The 17,129-nt window shown below is 41.2% G+C and overlaps 1 protein-coding gene across 6 annotated transcripts in view; it reads left to right on the forward strand.

Moving 5' to 3' along the window:
• NCOA7 (nuclear receptor coactivator 7) overlaps positions 1 to 17,129 on the forward strand; it is a 62,479-nt gene that overhangs the window by 10,756 nt on the left and 34,594 nt on the right. For 3 of the 6 annotated variants that reach the window (XM_035109247.2, XM_035109245.2, XM_035109246.2), the window contains exons 2-3: positions 4,200 to 4,343; positions 11,556 to 11,800. In XM_035109247.2, the coding sequence (XP_034965138.2) occupies positions 4,294 to 4,343; positions 11,556 to 11,800 (295 nt within the window). In that variant the 5' untranslated portion in view covers positions 4,200 to 4,293. The other 3 variants (XM_035109243.2, XM_035109244.2, XM_035109248.2) reach the window with 2 other exon arrangements.

Consider the following 17,129-nt stretch of genomic DNA (forward strand, 5'->3'; position numbering starts at 1 on the left):
TGAAGACTACAATGGCTAAAACGTATGCTTGATCTGAAAAATACCTCTCTTCTGTTTTCTGTCCACATTAATGGCATTTGCAAGTCATGCAGTGATGCATCTCCTCTTAAAATGTTTTCTTCTCCACCCATCATATATATTTCTTCTCCACCCATCATATATGTGCTTACTCAGAAGTAAGTTTTGCTGAGTTCAATAGAACCCCTATTGAGCCCTTATTGTTACAAGCAAATACTGTACCATTTAAATTCTAGCATCATGTGCAAAAATTCCACTGAGTACAGGGTATCAAATCTTGTTTTAAGAAAATGGGGTATTAGATATATTTGGGTTTTCTTTGCAGCAGAATCCTGTACTTATTTTTGACAGTAATCTGGGATGTCCACATTCTTAGTCATCCTTTGTGTGTGTGAGAAACATGACAGAGTGACTTGAAAGGGACTCCTACACCCACTGGATCCAGTAACTTCACCAAAGTCAGGGTGGACTTTTTAGAAACATTTATATCCTTTATGTTTTACTTTATTTCATCTTAAAACCATCATGTGGACTTGCAGTGGATCCACAAGAGGGTGCTGCTCAGTCTCTTAAATTGACTAGAAGGCTACAAAACCAGTCTTGGAAATACTTGCTGCCTGTATCTTATTAGTTTCATATTAGTATCTTGTGAGTTTCTATTTGAACAGCGCACCTCTTCTTTTCCGGCTTGTGTGTGTATAATAAACATAAATTTGCAAATGTGTTTTTAAAACAACAACACAGTAGGTCTGAGGTCAATCAGCGAAGATAATAGCAGGATTTTTTTCTTTACTCATTTATGTGCAGACTTAAGCAGTGTTCCCCAAACCTTTAATACTTGGTTCCACTTTTTAAAGCTCTCTTTCTTCCCTACTTACTATTTCAATTCATTGAGCCAGAACTGTGCATCTGCATTTAGTGTGTGGCTGCTTCCAAAAGCTTGGGTTCAATATTTCCTTCTCTTTTCTATCCTTATTTATTTATTTCATATATTTATGACCTGCCCTTAAGCAAAAGGTGCCCCAGGTGGACTTAAAAAATAAGTGAGCCAGAATGCATAATTCGACATGTTTCAAGTTTCCCCATCCTATTCCTCTTATTTCTGAAATGTGGGAAATGAAAAAAAAAAGTCATTGGCTGTTGCAGGTATGGAAACAATGCAGTGATGGCATTCCTTGCCGGAACGAACCTTTTCTGAACATTACTGGGGACAGAGGTAGCCACAAGTTGGCTGTGACATTTAGCTGTGGTCATATTGGCCCAGTTCAGATCACCATTCCTTGGTTCACAAACCACTGAAGCCAGAATCTTCCCACCAAAACATGGCAAGACTAGGAGAGAGACGGGATAACACTATGAGTCTAGGAACAAGTATTATCCCAACCCTATCCTCCTTCAGACTGCTGTCGTATTTTGGTGGCAAAGGTTGGCTTTAATTACGGTAAGCCAGAGTTCCTGGCTGCATCCAGACTTGGGTATTGTGGCTTAACATTTTATATTCTGTTCAGCTGCTTGTGCAAAGGGTGGAGAGATGTGGCTGTGAAGGGGCTGTGTACTGGTTCATGTGTACCTTGCCTTAGAAGCCAGGGTTTTTGGCTGTGCATAACCTACATATTTTCATGTGTTCGACTGGAGGTAAAATGTATGTGCTTCCATTATCTTGAAAAGAAGATGATATGGTTGGATGCTTCTTCCGTTCCGTTTCAAATGTGTTAGTATTCAACAAGTTCTTAATGAAGTTGCACTTTCCCTGAAAAACCAGCTTCAGGGTTATTCCACATCCAGCTTTGGCAGTAGAAGCCCATGTGGTCTTTTGTGGCATCAAGTGTCGTTTACCAGGACTGATGGGAGCTCCAATGTAGGAACACAGAGGGCCTCAGGATAGCCACCTTTGCTGAAGATAACATTTCCCAAAAGCTGGACCATGTACCAGAATCCTCATTGGTGAGCAGATGTTTTATGCCAATGTGTTGGAGTTTTTCACCCAACAAATCAATGTGGAATAGATTCCCTGAGGACAAATATTTTGAATATAGCTGCTGGCAAATGTTCCTAACAATTTGTTAACTAACAGATTTTTGTTTACAACATCTACATATACTCAAAACCAGGGGTTGGCAAGGTTTACCGGCCATGAGCCGGATCACTCCCATGGAGATCGTCCGTGGGCTGGACTGGCGTAGCACGGCGCCGGAAATTGCATCTGTTCATGTCCATGGCGCCGAAAATTGCTTCTGTGCATGCCCAGATGCCGAAAATTGTGCCTGTGCAGAAGTGATTTTCAGCGTCTGGACATGCTCAGATGCGATTTCCAGTATCTGCGTGCGCAGCCACGATTTCTGGTGCCGCTTGGTGAGTCCCTGTGTTGTGTTGCGCTGGTTTCGCGCAACACGCGGGGGACTTGCCGAGCAGGTGCTTTGGTTTGGGGGCAGCTCGTGGGCCGGTTAAACGGTCTTCATGGGCCGCACGTTGCCGACTCGTGCTCAAAACTCTACAGAAAATATAATAGTAAAAACGTCTGTCTCTCTCCTGTCAGTGATATAGTCATCACCCTGAACCACATTAGTTCTAAAGAGTATGGAGGAAACCTTGTCATGCATACAGCAGTGGTATGCCATTGAGGAAAAGCTGTCTCTAGGCTGAATTCGGCAAAGCGGTTGAGAATCCTGGCCTGTTTTGGCACAAAAGCAGTCCTTGGTTATCTCTTGATTCTGAAGTAAATGTTGACCAGTTAGTTTCAGTGGTAGTAATACAGCAATTGTGGAAAGTGATGTTTACTTTATTATATTGATCTTAATCTTAAAAGTAGTCATCCCTTTGACTCCTGCTTGTTCTTCTTTTCAGAGAGCAGACTAGGAAATAAAAAAAGGAGTGGGGAAAGAAAAGAGGAACACTAGATATTGTAAACTTGTGAACTTAATTTATGGTTGCAGGGAGATTACTAATGCCTTCTCCAAAAGGTCTCCTCCCACCTTTGGTACCACTGTGGCATGAAGGTAAATGGTGTTTCCGTGTGCTCTGGCTTCCATCGCTCCAGAAGCAGTTGAGTCATGCTGGCCACATGACCTGGAAAGCTGTATGTGAACAAACGCCAGCTCCGTCAGCCTGAAAAGTGAGATGAGCGCTGCAATCCCATAGTTGCCTTTGACTGGAGTTAACCATCCAGGGGTCCTTTACCTTCTACCTTTTTATACACAGCGTAAGAATATTGAGGAAAGTATGGGAATATCCACAGTTATAATCATACTTGCTACTATTCTAACTGAAATTTAAGAAATATATATTATGTGGCCCACAATAAAAATAGAGGCTCAATTGTAAAATGCTTTCTGGAATTTAAAAAAAAGCAATGTAGTGATTGGATTGGACAACCTTGGTTTGGCTGGATCCAGGGGCCACGCAAATGGCATCAAGGGCCAAATGCAGCCAAAGTTGTGTGTTGGACCCCTGTGATTTAGACAGACTGCAGATTATTTGCACTAACAGTGCTATCTGTATTTTCCTTGTATGTGACCTGGTGGGAAAACGGCACTCTGTGAAATGAAGATGCAAAATGCCAGATCTATTTTCTACCACAAGTGAACCCCCCTCAAATTTATGTTTTGTTTTAGTTCAGATGCCTTGAATGTTCTGTCTTTGTGTGTGTTCTTTCTGAGCACTAAAACAAAAAACAGAAGCAAACAAACAGCACTCAGGTTGTTCATTCTTTCCAGGTTTCTTGTCTTTGGTGGATATATGTACAGAGATGTTTAACCTGTGGATACAACTTCTGCACAGTGCATTAAAATAATTGCAGTTAGATGGTGAATGAATTCTTTGTAAAGTGGTTTTAAAGGCAGTTCATTAACGTTGATGTCGAGACTTCTGTTTTTATTTGACACATATACACACACACATAAAATCCCATGTGCAACTTGTGTTTCCCTATTTGTGTTTCTATTTTAAGGAACCTTGTGTTCCCCATGCAGTGAATTGAGCCATGGCTATTGTTTTTCTTTTCTTTTGTTTTTGGTACAATAAGCTTTGTCATGTGACAGTGCTTTCACTGGTTTAATTTACCATGCTGTGGGACTATGCACTGTAACTCTTCAAAAAAAATAAAAAAAAATAAAGAAGCAGCAGCAGCAAATCAGGTGTTGTCGGCCTGTTAATTTCTGAGCTTCCTCTTTTCCCTTCCTCAGTGATAACTGCATGGGCTGTGTGTGAACATGAGACGCTAACTGGAAGTTCAGAAGCTCAGCCACTTCACCTTACACTTTTTACTATTTGTTTACAATGGAGATCAAGGAAGAGAAAAAAGAACGAAGACAAGGCTATTTTGCCCGGTAAGCTACTTGCTGCTCTTTCCGTTGTTTCAAAATGCAACTGTGGACTTTCCCCTCTGTTGGTCGTAATGTTTTAATCTAGGGCAAATACTCTGACTGCTGTTTTCTGCTTGCCATGTAAATTATGCTTTGCTTTCTTTTTCTTCGTTGTCTCTGAGTGTCCACACTTCTGTGACACGTACAGATAGAGCCCCCAGAGTGCAACTAATTTTGAACTGCTTGGAATCTTTTTATTTTATTGCTACTGTATGTTGAATTTCTGCTGCTCCAGAGAAGTGGACACGGAGCAATGGATTCAAAACTACAAGAAAGAAGATTCCACCTAAACATTAGAAAGAACTTCCTGACAGTAAGAGCTGTTCGGCAGTGGAATTTGCTACCAAGGAGTGTGGTGGAGTCTCCTTCTTCGGAGGTCTTTAAGCAGAGGCTTGACAGGCATATGTCAAGAATGCTTTGGTGGTGTTTCCTGCTTGGCAGGGGGTTGGACTGGATGGCCCTTGTGGTCTCTTCCAACTCTATGATTCTATGAATCTGGACATTAGGGACCTGCTTCCTGTCTAACCCGTTTAACCCTGATGCAACCAAGCTGCAAGTCGCAAGTCTTTTCCTCCAAGAATGTAGTGCAAGGGTGGGGAATCTCTGGCTCTCCAGAGGTTGCTGGATTACTACTCCCATCATCCCTGGCTGGAGCTGATGGGACTTGTAGTACCACAACATCTGAAAGCCTGGAGGTCCTTGACCCCTAATGCTGTAAGGAAGGTTTCTGAGTACAGCACACGTCAGTATTCATAAAAGAAACAGAAATGACTAACAACTCTGGTATTTCATGCACCTCTGCAGATTACTAAAATAAAATATCTAGAAATTAAAATTAGTAATTAGACTTAGTTACCTACAGCTTACTGACTACTATCCAGTGCATCAGTACTTGGGAATAAGTTACATTGTAGTCAATGTAGTTTTCTTAGTAAATATGTTTAGGATTGTGCTGCATGCGTGGATGGCAACATTTCATTTATATATTTTTTACCATGGTATATAAAATTAAACATTTTTATTAAACTTTAACACAGGTTTGTTATACTTGAGCCATGGCTCAAGTTGACTCTCATTTTAAATAGTAGGTATATTTAACTTGCTATGATAAAATTATATAGCTTTCTTGGTTGAAAAATGAAAGGGGGGGAAATCTGTTTTTATTCCTTTAAACATACTGTGTTGTTTTTGTTTGAAATCTGCTGTAACATCAGCAAAAAGGAGCTGCCTTGGTGGTTCTGTGCCACCTCTGCTCTTCATTCTGTGTTTGCTGTAGGTGAATTATAAACACACTCCTTGATGTAACAAAACCAGATCGCCACGGTGGAATGTAAACTGTAGTTAAAGTGCGGTAGATCTTTTCAGGATTATTTATGCTGTTATGACACCTTTTTGGAAGAAAAAGAAGTGTATCTCAAGATCATGAAATAATTTGTGAATTGAAAGGCAGCAAAATCGATGAGATTTCTAGGGTTGTTTCCCCCCCCCATTTTTTTTAAAAATACCCACAGATGTGATCAAATGCTGTGAACTGGGAAAACTCATTCTGAAGAAACCATATTCCTAGAGAAATATTTAATATCTAGCAAGCGGCCAGTGATAGACACTCTATAAAAGGTGAGCAAACTCAGGGGCCCAAGCACTCCTACAGGCCTCTCTGGCCAATCCTCTCCCAGGCCATCCCTCTCAACACCCTGCTCCATAATACTACTGATTCCTGTGGTGCAGTAAGGCAAGGCACTAGGGTGAAACTAGCGTCTCCACTCCCATCATTCAGCCTGGACACTGAGGTCAAAGCTCCGAGGGCCTTCTGGCAGTTCCCACACTGTGAGAAGTGAAGTTACAGGGAGCCAGGCAGAGGGCCTTCTCGGTGGTGGCACCCGGTTGTTTGATGTCAAGGAAATAAACAACTTATCTGACTTTTAGAAGACACCTTAAGGCAGCCCTGTTTAGGGAAGTTTTTAATGTTTGATGTTTTATCGCTTTTTTGTTATTATTAATATTCTGTTGGGAACTGCTCAGAGTGGCTGGGGAAACCCAGCCAGATGGGCGGGGTATAAATAAAATTTATTTATTTATTTAGAAAACAGGCAGCCAGTTTTGGTGTGTTGAGTGCTTAATACTGCTCTGGGGCAACTGAGCAGGTTTGGTTATAATTGGCTCAGTCAGCATGGTGAGCCTAATCTTGTCACGATCCTGCAATCCTGGGAAGGTAGAACAAGTGGCAATGATTTTTTTGTTTGTTTTATTTATTAAATTTACACCTTACCCTTTCTCCCACGGGAGTCCTGGGTGGTAAACACAATAGTGTTGAAATAATATAATTAAAGTAAAATAAAAACATCTAAAACTAATTACAGCTAATAATTTCAAATTCCACAAACTGGGAACTGTCACCAAATAAACCCTTATAGTCGAGAATTGCTGTGCAGTACATTTCTCTCTGTGGCTCACTGCCCCCCCCCCGCTGTGCTTTGTTTGGGTGCAGGAGAGTTGTCTTAGGGTTTATTTTCTAAGCTAGTTTCAGACTTATTTTTATGCCCCGATGACAGATTTCTTGCTCCCTGCTCGTGGAAGCTATTTCCTATATTGGAAACCTTGGTTTCAAAACAGCTAGCTTTTTTAAAAATATGAAGTGTGCATGAGAAGCTGCCCAATAACACAGCACACTTCCCTACACAAAAGCACACCCCAAATCTTTGATTCCTACCATTTCCTTTAACAACCTTAGGCATGGCTCAGAAAAAGTCACCAGTCGGTACAAGCGCACCACATATTTTGATGTGAAAAATGTACACACAAAGCTGCTCGGGGTCTAAAATGCATCATTATGTGTTTCTTGTGTTTGAGAGTATATCTTTTGACATTATATGTACCTCATTTTTAATTTAAAAATATGGAGTCACTTTTTGTTTAAAAATAGAGTATCTTTTCTAGACGAACAGAACCCTTGTCTCTCTGGAATGTTTTTCTTGTTGCCCCCGCAAGGTATTTGTGTGCTTTAGTTTTGCTCATAATTGGGTGTCCCCTCCCTTTTCCCTGTTTTCTTTTTTGCCTTTGCTGTAGACCGAAATAATAATTGGTTTTGTAAGCACAATGTCTGCATACTGTAAATAGTTTTATCTGCCAGACACTCTTGTTTTCCCCCTCCTGTTGAAATTTCAGATCACGGTTGGTTAAAACTGTGGGATAATTGATCTGTTTCGAAAGAGCCTGTGGCAAGGATTTTGAGGCTGTGGCCTAGTCTAGTGAGCAAGCACGGACAATGCGTATACTCAGAACTGTTGTCATTGGGGGGGGGGGGGTCGTTGTAGGTAGGCCATTAACCCCAGGCCTTAGCTCATTGCAGGATATTCAGAGATAGAGATCACAACCAAGAGATAGCAGTCCAGCTTCTGCTTGAAGATCTCCAGCAAGTGAGAGCCTCCCACCCTTATTGAATTGGTTCCATTGTCAATTTACTCTTAGCACCAAGAAGTTTCTTCTAATGCTCAGTCAAAATGTCTGCTCTTCTGTATCTTAGATCTAGCTGTGTTCGGAGGCAGTACCGTAGATAACAAGTATTATTTGCCCTCTTCTGTGTCCTTCAGGTATTTGAAGTGTAGTATCAAGTCCCCCATCAGTCTTCTCTTATCCAGGCTAAGCATGCCCAGTTCCTGCAACCTTTCCTTCTTCATTTTCATACCCCTGACCGCCTTAATTGCCCTCCTTTGAACTTGTTCCAGTTTGTATTTCCTTCTTAAAGTGTGGCATTTAGAACTGGACTTTGTGCTACGAGTGAATAAAGGGAAATAAAGAACTATTACTTCTCCTGACTTGGAAACTATGGACTATCCAATGAAGTTGTCCCATTAGTGGAAGCACTTCCACTTGTGCAGAGGAACTTCCTCCTTCCCAGCGCCTCCCCCCCCCCCCAACAAGTCTGCTCTGAGTTTTGTAAGGAAAAGTGGGTCAGATCCCAAAACCCAAACCACAACAATGATTATTCCAGTTGCTCCCTTTGAGTAAACAAATAATAGGATAATCTCTACTAGGTATTTCAAATAAGCAGTTTCATAAATGGGAGGGAAACCCTGTCTGTTTTGACTGTGATCTCTTTCTGTGTAGCTCTAGCCTCTGATAGTGTTGATTTTCTCTTGTAGGGGAAAGCCAGTTTCTTGGTAGAAATGTTGTGTTAAAATGAAAGGAAAAGAAAAAAAAACATTTGGAAAAAACATGTTGCATAGCAAGGATCCACTGGCTCTGACCTTCAAAAGTAGGATGCTAAGCATATGGTTTAAAAACATTTGTTCCTTTTTTGTGTGCATGAAACGGGTTTGACTTATCTGTTCTCATTCTGCAAGGTGCCCTATTTTGGGACAAGGGACTTCAGTGGGCAATTATGGCTGAGAATAGCAAGGTAGTTCCTCTTAGTTGTATACTATAAAACTGCTTTCTTTCCCCCCCCCCCTGCACTTTTTGCAAAGTAAAAACCACTTTACAACGTTTTGTTGTCTCCAGGAAGGAGTTATACATATTTGGAGCATGGATAGCAGATGCTGTATTGCTGAGCTGCAGTTGGAGTAGGTTGCCTCGATTCTTTATCCTGTGTTTGCTAGCTCCTGACAGTGCCTAGTAATGGCAGGGTCCCTGAAGGTGTGTCTGTATTCCCAAAGTTGTACCACATATTGTGTCCGGGTCTGATGCCGGATCCCACACAGAAAGCAGCAAGGATGGTCTGGTCTGTGGTTGCAGGACCACGGACAGCTCTTATTCAATTAGTCTGAGGGCCCCAACCTTTTCTCAAAGTTTTTTGTGTGCTTCTGAACTCGGGGTTCCACCAAGCCTACTGAAACTTCTGTCCTGTGCATGGATGGAGGGGCAAGGCAGCATTCTTGGATTGTAGAGGTTCCAGCACACCAGGCGCCTCTTGTGCTGATACTAGTTAGTAGTGTCATCTGCAGCTACCCCAGAAAACAATTTCACTCTGCATCCTTCGCTTCTTTCCCTGCTGATAGGCCATTACAGAAGGATATATCTTTGGGTCCCTTCCAGCTCTACAATTCTACAAAACTAGAATTAGCTGACTCTACTCATTACTGGCCTGACTTTAGTCTCCAAATTTCTTCTCCCCTTCCTCTACCCAATATAGTCTACTACACTGACCAGCAGAGTAGCAATCCAGAAACTCAAAACAGGACCCTTTTTGAGCCCTTTCTAGAGATCTTGGGGTTGAACCTGGGTCCTTTGGGCATTCAGAGCACGTACTGTGTGTGTGTACCAGTGTGGTGTAGTGGTTAACAGCGGTAGACTCATATTCTGGGGAACTGGGTTCAAGTCTCCGCTTCTCCACATGCAACTGCTGTGTGACCTTGGGCTAGTCACACTTCTTTGAAGTTTCTCAGCCCCACCCACCTCACAGGGTGTCTGTTGTGGGGGAGGAGGGGAAAGGAGATTGTTAGCCGCTTTGAGACTCCTTCGGGTAGTGATAAAGCAGGATATCAAATCCAAACTCTTCTCTTCTTCTGTGCCATTCCACTACAGCCCTTCTGTTTCCCACTTTCTCTTTGGCTCAAGGTGACTTACCACTATAATTAAAAACAATAATTAATGAAGATGTAGTACAGAAATAGGGGGAAATATTAAATTTCACTTTTGAAAGAAAAGGTTATTCTTCATACATCAATGGAGTCGTTCAGATCTCTCTCTTTTTTTGTAGATGTTCATAAGAGCCTCAGAACAAACATGTATTAGAGGGCACTGATTTAGATAACCTTGAATGAATGACATGTTTATGTGAAAACAAAGCTAATCATAAAGCCTGGGCAGCTGACTGTGAAATTATAAGTTTAGACGATGACATAATGAATAGATGCTGGCCAAATATATTAATCAGTGTAGTAGTGTTTGAGATGGGGATTAACATGGAACCTTATTTAGGCTCATATGGGCTGGAGCCGGCTTTGCTTCCATCAGAAACTGGTCCCATGTTGCTCCATAACACCAGACATCCAAGCTCACGTGGGAGGAGTCACCTGCCACCGCTCCTCCTCTCCCAGCAGTTTCTCAGTTTCTTGGTGCAGTGATGTTGGCATGGGAAGGACATGCCATATCCTCACACTTGCATGCAAACTCCTGATGTTACCCGAGTAACATGATAAGATGATGTGTTGCAGCAGCAGCACATAACCTGCTGAAATAAAGGCTATGAAAAGTAAGTTCCAAATAATGAGAGAGATAAAACCTCAAGTTTAGCCACATTTGGGATTTTATTTGTAAAAAGATAAAAGCCCAATGTGTTTTGGTCTGTGATTATTTTAGGCCTTTGTTATTTTAGGAACAAGGCACCACGTGCATTTTTATCAATTAAAAACCAGTTAAAGTATATCTGTGTTATTTATATGCTAATATATATTTGTTCGATGTAAAATGTAGAAGCAGTTTGCAGAAATCTAGGTTAATAAAGTCACACTGTCACTTTCACTGAATATTTATGTGATGTATTCAATCGATCAATCAGTCTCTATTACGGTCAAAGATCAGACAACAGAAATAACAATAATAACACACATAACATCAGCACCAAGGGGGAGAAGCAGTAGACAAAATTGAAAATGCCATATGTATTGTTCCTTTTACAGCTCCTGGCCTAAGATAATCACAGGTGAAAATGTGTTGGGCTTTTTTACAAATAAAATTTGTGCCATCTTAAGATTCTATCTGTCTCATTTTTTGTGTCATTTTGGATGCTTATAGGTCTTAATAAAAAATAAGTTGTCATGTGTGATATCAGGTGCGGAGAAGATGAAGGTTTGGTTTGTATTGGCTGCGCTGCTGCAGCCAATGGGACTGCTCTCAGCTCCAGTTACCTGATAGGCCCTAAGAGGGATCCCTTTTGAAGTCATCACCTGACTGTTTAATGTTTTATTATATTTTTAAATATGTGGAAGCAGCCTAGAGTGGCTGGGGCAACCCAGTAAGATGTGTGGGGTATAAATATTAAAATTATCATTATGGAATTTCATCAGAGAAATGTTGGAGGGTATGTTAAGTTAGATAAACAAAGAATTGTTATTCTGATCATTGCAATTTAGCAGGATCAAGGTACATAAAATTTTAATGATCAACAGTTAGCCAATGAGATTTCTGCAAATTAGCTTATTGTCTGTATTGCTTTATTGCGTTTCTTTTTTCTAGTTTGAAGAAGAAGAGGCTAGCTAAGCAAAATTCAGAGGCAGCCTCCTCAAATGCTTGTGGGATCCCCACAGGTAGAACTCAGACTGGAAGAGATGATGGAAGTAAAGCTGTTCTGGTGCAGACCAATGGCTCTCAAGAAAATGGCAAAAAGTCTGGGGAAAAGGAGGACTTGGAGAAAAAAAAGAAAAAAAGCAGTCAGCCAAAGGATATTAGGCGCACAGATCTTAAGCGATACTATAGTATTGGTGAGTTTAAGTCAAATACTGTATTACCTCTTTGAAATCTTTAAAGTACTTTTAAAGTGTAACAATTGTGGTGTTGTGTTTTTTCTTCTCATTATATTGCTCCTATACTTTCAGTAACCTTCTGTAAGTCAATATGGAATATATAAACACGTTTTAGTTTTATAAGCTCCCATTTGGATTCTGTAACATTGCTGAATCTTGGCAGGACTGGTTAAGTGTTCGAAGTCCATCTGCAAGCACAGATTCTATGTATTAGAAATGACAAAAGTTTCTTTTCATCAAAATAAAATATCTTTTTACGTATTTGAATGTAGTGGGTGAATGGGTTGGCTTTTACCTTCAGAATGGGCACCTGTCTCCAATCTGGCACCTTGTAAGTGGAGGTTGGATCTAGCTAGACTGGGGAAGGTAAAACGTAGTGGAATGAGTGTAACTGTTTGAAAGGATTCCTAGTCACAAGGCTCTGGGACCAGATTTCTTATATTCACCTAATCTCTCTGTTTAGCAATTTTTCATTTTGTTGAAAACATTCTATTTTTAGTATGAAATACCTTTTAACCAAGTGAAACATAACACTGTTGAAAGAGTTAGTTAGCAGTGTGGAGGTTTTTGAATGTGTACACACACACACACACAATGTCTTTTAAGACTTAAGAACATAATAATAATCCCACTAAGATCATATCATGGGTCCATCTTATCCTTATCACTAAGCAGGTTATGGAGAAATGTCATTCTTCTGCTGTTGCCTCTTTAACCAGTTGTATTCAGTTCTATACTGTCTCTGAACACATAAGATCCTATAGCCACCATGACTAATTAACCATTGACAGACCATAATCTTGTCTAATTCCTCTCTGACGCATTTAAAGTTGAAAGTAATCGCCAAATCCTGCGGCTGTGAATTCAATGATTTAACTGTGCATTTGTGAAAAAGCACTTACGGTACTTTTGTCTATCCCCAATCTACTGCTAATCAGTTTTAGTGGACGACTCTTGAGTAGCAAGTATCTGTCTCAATCTTCATTATACAGTTTATTATTCCTCTTTCCCTCCCTAAGGTAAAAATGCCCCACTGCTCCAGCTTTTCCTTGTTGGGAAGAATATGAAGAACGGCATGTGTTACCCAACCCAAGTAACTTTTATGATATCCCAATAACCGTCTAAAGAGTAAACAGAATCTGCAAAAATGACTCCATCATTTGGCAGGGCACTACAAGGATAATGGCTGCCTGTGAAGTTGGGAAAGATTCCAAATAACTAGAGTGGAGCTTGTAAGACAGCTATCCAGGACAGCCATAAAACATTTTGCTAGCATAATGAATCTGTTTAGCATTTATATGGCAACAGTGCAATTTCAGCCTTCTTAGCAACCTTGAAAAGGGACCATTAGCTTCTTCCCTTGCTAGAAATCCCATGGTTGTGCCTTTCTCCAGCAGTCTGATAATGAAGGTTCTGATGCCACTTTAAATTTGAATTGGAGCATCAGAGAAATAATAAATCTCTCTGTGTCCATTTTTAGAAAATCACCTGTTTCGTTTTGCAACTAAAGCAACACAAAATACCTATTGAAATAGAAAAACCCCAAATATTGTTTGATGGTAAACCCCAGAGCAGGGGTAGGTAATGTGGTGCGCTCCAGAAATTTTGAATTGCAACTCGCAGTTTCCCCAACCTGTGGCTGGGGCAAATGGAGCTATAGTCCATAACACTTGATGGGCGTAATGTAGTTTGCCCCTGCTCCAGATTTGGTGCTGGTTGATATGGGATTTAACCAGTCTCAGAGCTACATCCTGTAGTGGCTTTATGCAAGCATTTCTGTTTTCACAAGGTGGTGCCAACACCACATTTTTCTCAATTCTCCATTATGCATTGCGGCACTCCATGGTAGCCCCAAAGATGCTTCTCAGAGTTGCGGAGCCCTCTGGGGCAATAGGTAATACAGGACTGAAGGCTGTATTGAGGATGGGGGAAGGTATGTGAAAAACATAGCAGTGGGAGGAGACAGGAGGGCAGATCTGTTGTGTTTATGGAAGTTGTTCCAATTACCAGTGATGTAGCTGGATACAGAAGGTTTGGTTATATTGCTTCTCCTTAGGAACCAATAGCTGTACTGGATACAGAATAAGTGCCCCACGATTTGAACTTGGTTGAAATGTCTGATTTGTGTCCATCTCTCGAGGGCACACTGGTGGGATTATTCCTTTGCTATTATTTTTTACGATGGTCCATTTTAGAACCTTAAATGGCTGGGCTGGCAAACCAAAAACCTAAGCTGGATCCAGCTTTTCTAGTTAACAATTATGTTGTAGCTTCCTTCAGTGGTCATCTTTACAAGGTTTTGCCTTGTTTCCTCACACTGTTCTTTCCACTGAAGGGACAAAGTTTAAAAGCGTAACCTTGTAAATCAGTAACCACAAACCTGCTGCTCTTAACAAGTAAAAACAAATAAATTCAAAGCTAGCATTGTAGTGGCATTCAAATCTTCCCCCCTCTAGTCATCCCTGTGGTGATTGGGGCTGTGTTGTTTTTTGGGATGAGATCAAAATTTCCAACCTATTTCCAAGTTGTAAACACTCTTCCTGACTATCAGAATCAATAACACTTGTCTATTTTTGCCTGAGAAGCTAGTGCTCACCAGGGCAATGAAGAGAGTCCTGGATTTGATGGACTATTGGTCTAACTTGTTACATATTGTGTGTGAATATAAAGATGATCTCATGATCATCCTGGAGGAGGAGAAAGGAAAAGTGTGTGAGTCTGAGACTCACTGTGGCTTATCTTCATAACACTACCTGTACACCCCACACATACACTTTACTCAGCTGACCCTTGCAGATCATGTTGGAGAGGATATTTCTACCTCTACACTCATCAGATGATTGATATGATTTCAGGGGAGGGGGTGATTTGCATCCTCAACAGAGCATTGGACACACCCAGCAACACCCAGTGCTGTGCCTGCTTCACTTCATTTCATTTTCACAACCACTGTCAAAATTGATGGGATCTTATCAAGAGGCCTGGAAAATTTGCTGGGGGGGGGAGGGCACTGGATCAGGCCTCCAAACTGGAGATTTGCCACCCCTGTGTTAAACAATCCCCCAACATTCCATGCCCATCTTCCCAATGTGTAAGCTAGTCCTCTGTACATGTTTTACATTCGCATTACATACAGTGGGAATGCAAAAGCGCTTGTAAAGTTTACAGCTGTGGCAATTTCTATATAAATCTCATTAAGTTCAAGTTGTGAGAGATACCAAAATTAGCGTAAGCCTTGCTTGTGAAAACTCAGCACACTACGTGCCATCTCTGTTGCCTTGGGATCCTCCTGTTCCCTTTGCTACAAGGGGACTGTGCTCATATTTCAGCTGAGGGGTGGAGTATGCAGAATTACACCAATCTGCTGCACTTTCCTCAGAGCTGGATTTCACAGACTTCAGCAAGCCCCTTCCTCAGTCACTTCCTTAGCAGAGGCTTTGAAAAAGATGGGGATTTTGTGTGTGCACACACGCAAACACACACAAGTAATAGCACTATTCTATTCTAATTTTCTCCGAGTGGGGGGAAATTGGCCAATTTGTATTCTGAGTGATTTTGCTGTGGCTTATTTTCTGTTCTCTGTCAAGTCTTGCATGCTTTCAAGTCCAGCGAGGCTGATTTAGCAGAGGCGTGGCAAAGAGCCTTTCCGTTCCTTTTTTTTTTTTTTAAGAAAGTTGTAAAAGGGGAAACTCAGGACTTTTGGACACATGATTTAGGTCACTTGCTGGCATTCCTGTGCTTGAAGATGTTTGCGGTCGAGTGTTGCTGTGCCCACCATCCAGGAGGATTCTGCAAGAGCTGTTTGCCGGATGTGCCCAGAAAGGCCTGCCAAGCTGCTGCTGTTGCTGCTGCCGCCTGTAAACTCCCAGGAAGAATAATCAACGTGGAATGGGAGGAGGGTTTGCCGTCTTCAGGCTACAGTTCTGCAACCGGGGACAGCTGTGAGTCTCTGCCAGAAGCTGTGGCCATTGATCACAGCGAGATGGCAAAGAAGAAATTCCTAAAAGTTATGCACAGCTTTTCAGCCCCAAAGCATTTTTCCTGGTGTGTGGATTACAGGAAGCCTTACCTGTTGTTAGGTATGCAAACCACTGATTCCTGTCTGCTCATGGTTATCACACGAGGAGGAGTGGGGCTCAGGGAGAATAGATCTTGGGAAACTAGACAAGGTGAATGGGCTTTCAGAGCGATCTGAGGATGCCTAACCATATTTTTCATTACAGCTTTTTACATCTAACTCTCCCACTGAAAACATAACACATCCGCTACTGTGTGTGCACGTGTGATAATGACAATCACCTAGAAATGTACATTTAATGTTTATTTATTTTTTAAAGTGTTTTAAGATATTAAGCAACCATCATTGGGCAGCTAGCTTGAGTCTCAACTCCCATGGTAAAATATAATGCTGAAGCAAATCTTACTGAAGAAAATGGGACCTCAATGCTTTATTGTTAAAAATTCATATGGTAATTCTGATGGATTGCACATTAAAAACAGGCACATGTATCTTTTCTCTGATGTTTTATTTAAAAAAAAAATCAAAAAATTGTCTCTGAAGTTTATTTTAGTTGGAGGTGTGTGTCCGTGGAGAAAGACAGATAAATTGGCCTCATACCTTTGCCTTCTAGCAGGTTTTTCACTTCAAATCTCCTAATCTCATGCTGGTTTGTTTGTTTGTTTGTTTGTTTCCTCCAAGGAAGAAAATACACAGCCCTGTATTTCCCCTCTACAAAGTAAAAAGCAAGTTGGGTAGGAAGAATCTGAGCTTCAAAATAGTAGGAAGAGAAAGAGTTAAACAGCTGCTTTATCCCTGCCAGGCCTCCTTTATCTGCTCCTTTTCAACTGAAATTTCTAACCTCAGAGGCTGGTGTTGGTTAAAAAGAAAGAAAGAAAGAAACTTCAAAGAAATGCCTTCTTTTTTGCTTAATACATTTATATACCACCCTTCATAATGTTTATCCCGGGATAGACATTTTTAAAAATAATTTGTTTCGCCCTTAGGTAGGTTCTCGTAGCAGATATAGTAGATCCTGTGTGGGATATTCAAAGTGGGAGAAGCAGCCATAGCTTTGTGTGTTCAATCCTTGGCATCTCCAGTTAAAGAGATGCTGGATGTCCGGGAAAGGCCCAAGAAGACCCTTAAAAACTGCTGCCATTCAGAGGAGTTGTATACTAGATGGCCCGGTGGTCTGACTTGCTATCATTCCCCATTTTGTTTTCCTGACCCCCATCAGTATTTTCTTTTTGCCTCCCATCTAAAGATGCACTGATTCAGTCATTCGGA

This window comes from Zootoca vivipara, chromosome 3 (genome assembly GCF_963506605.1).
Source record: "Zootoca vivipara chromosome 3, rZooViv1.1, whole genome shotgun sequence".
Classification (NCBI taxonomy): Eukaryota; Metazoa; Chordata; class Lepidosauria; order Squamata; family Lacertidae; genus Zootoca; species Zootoca vivipara.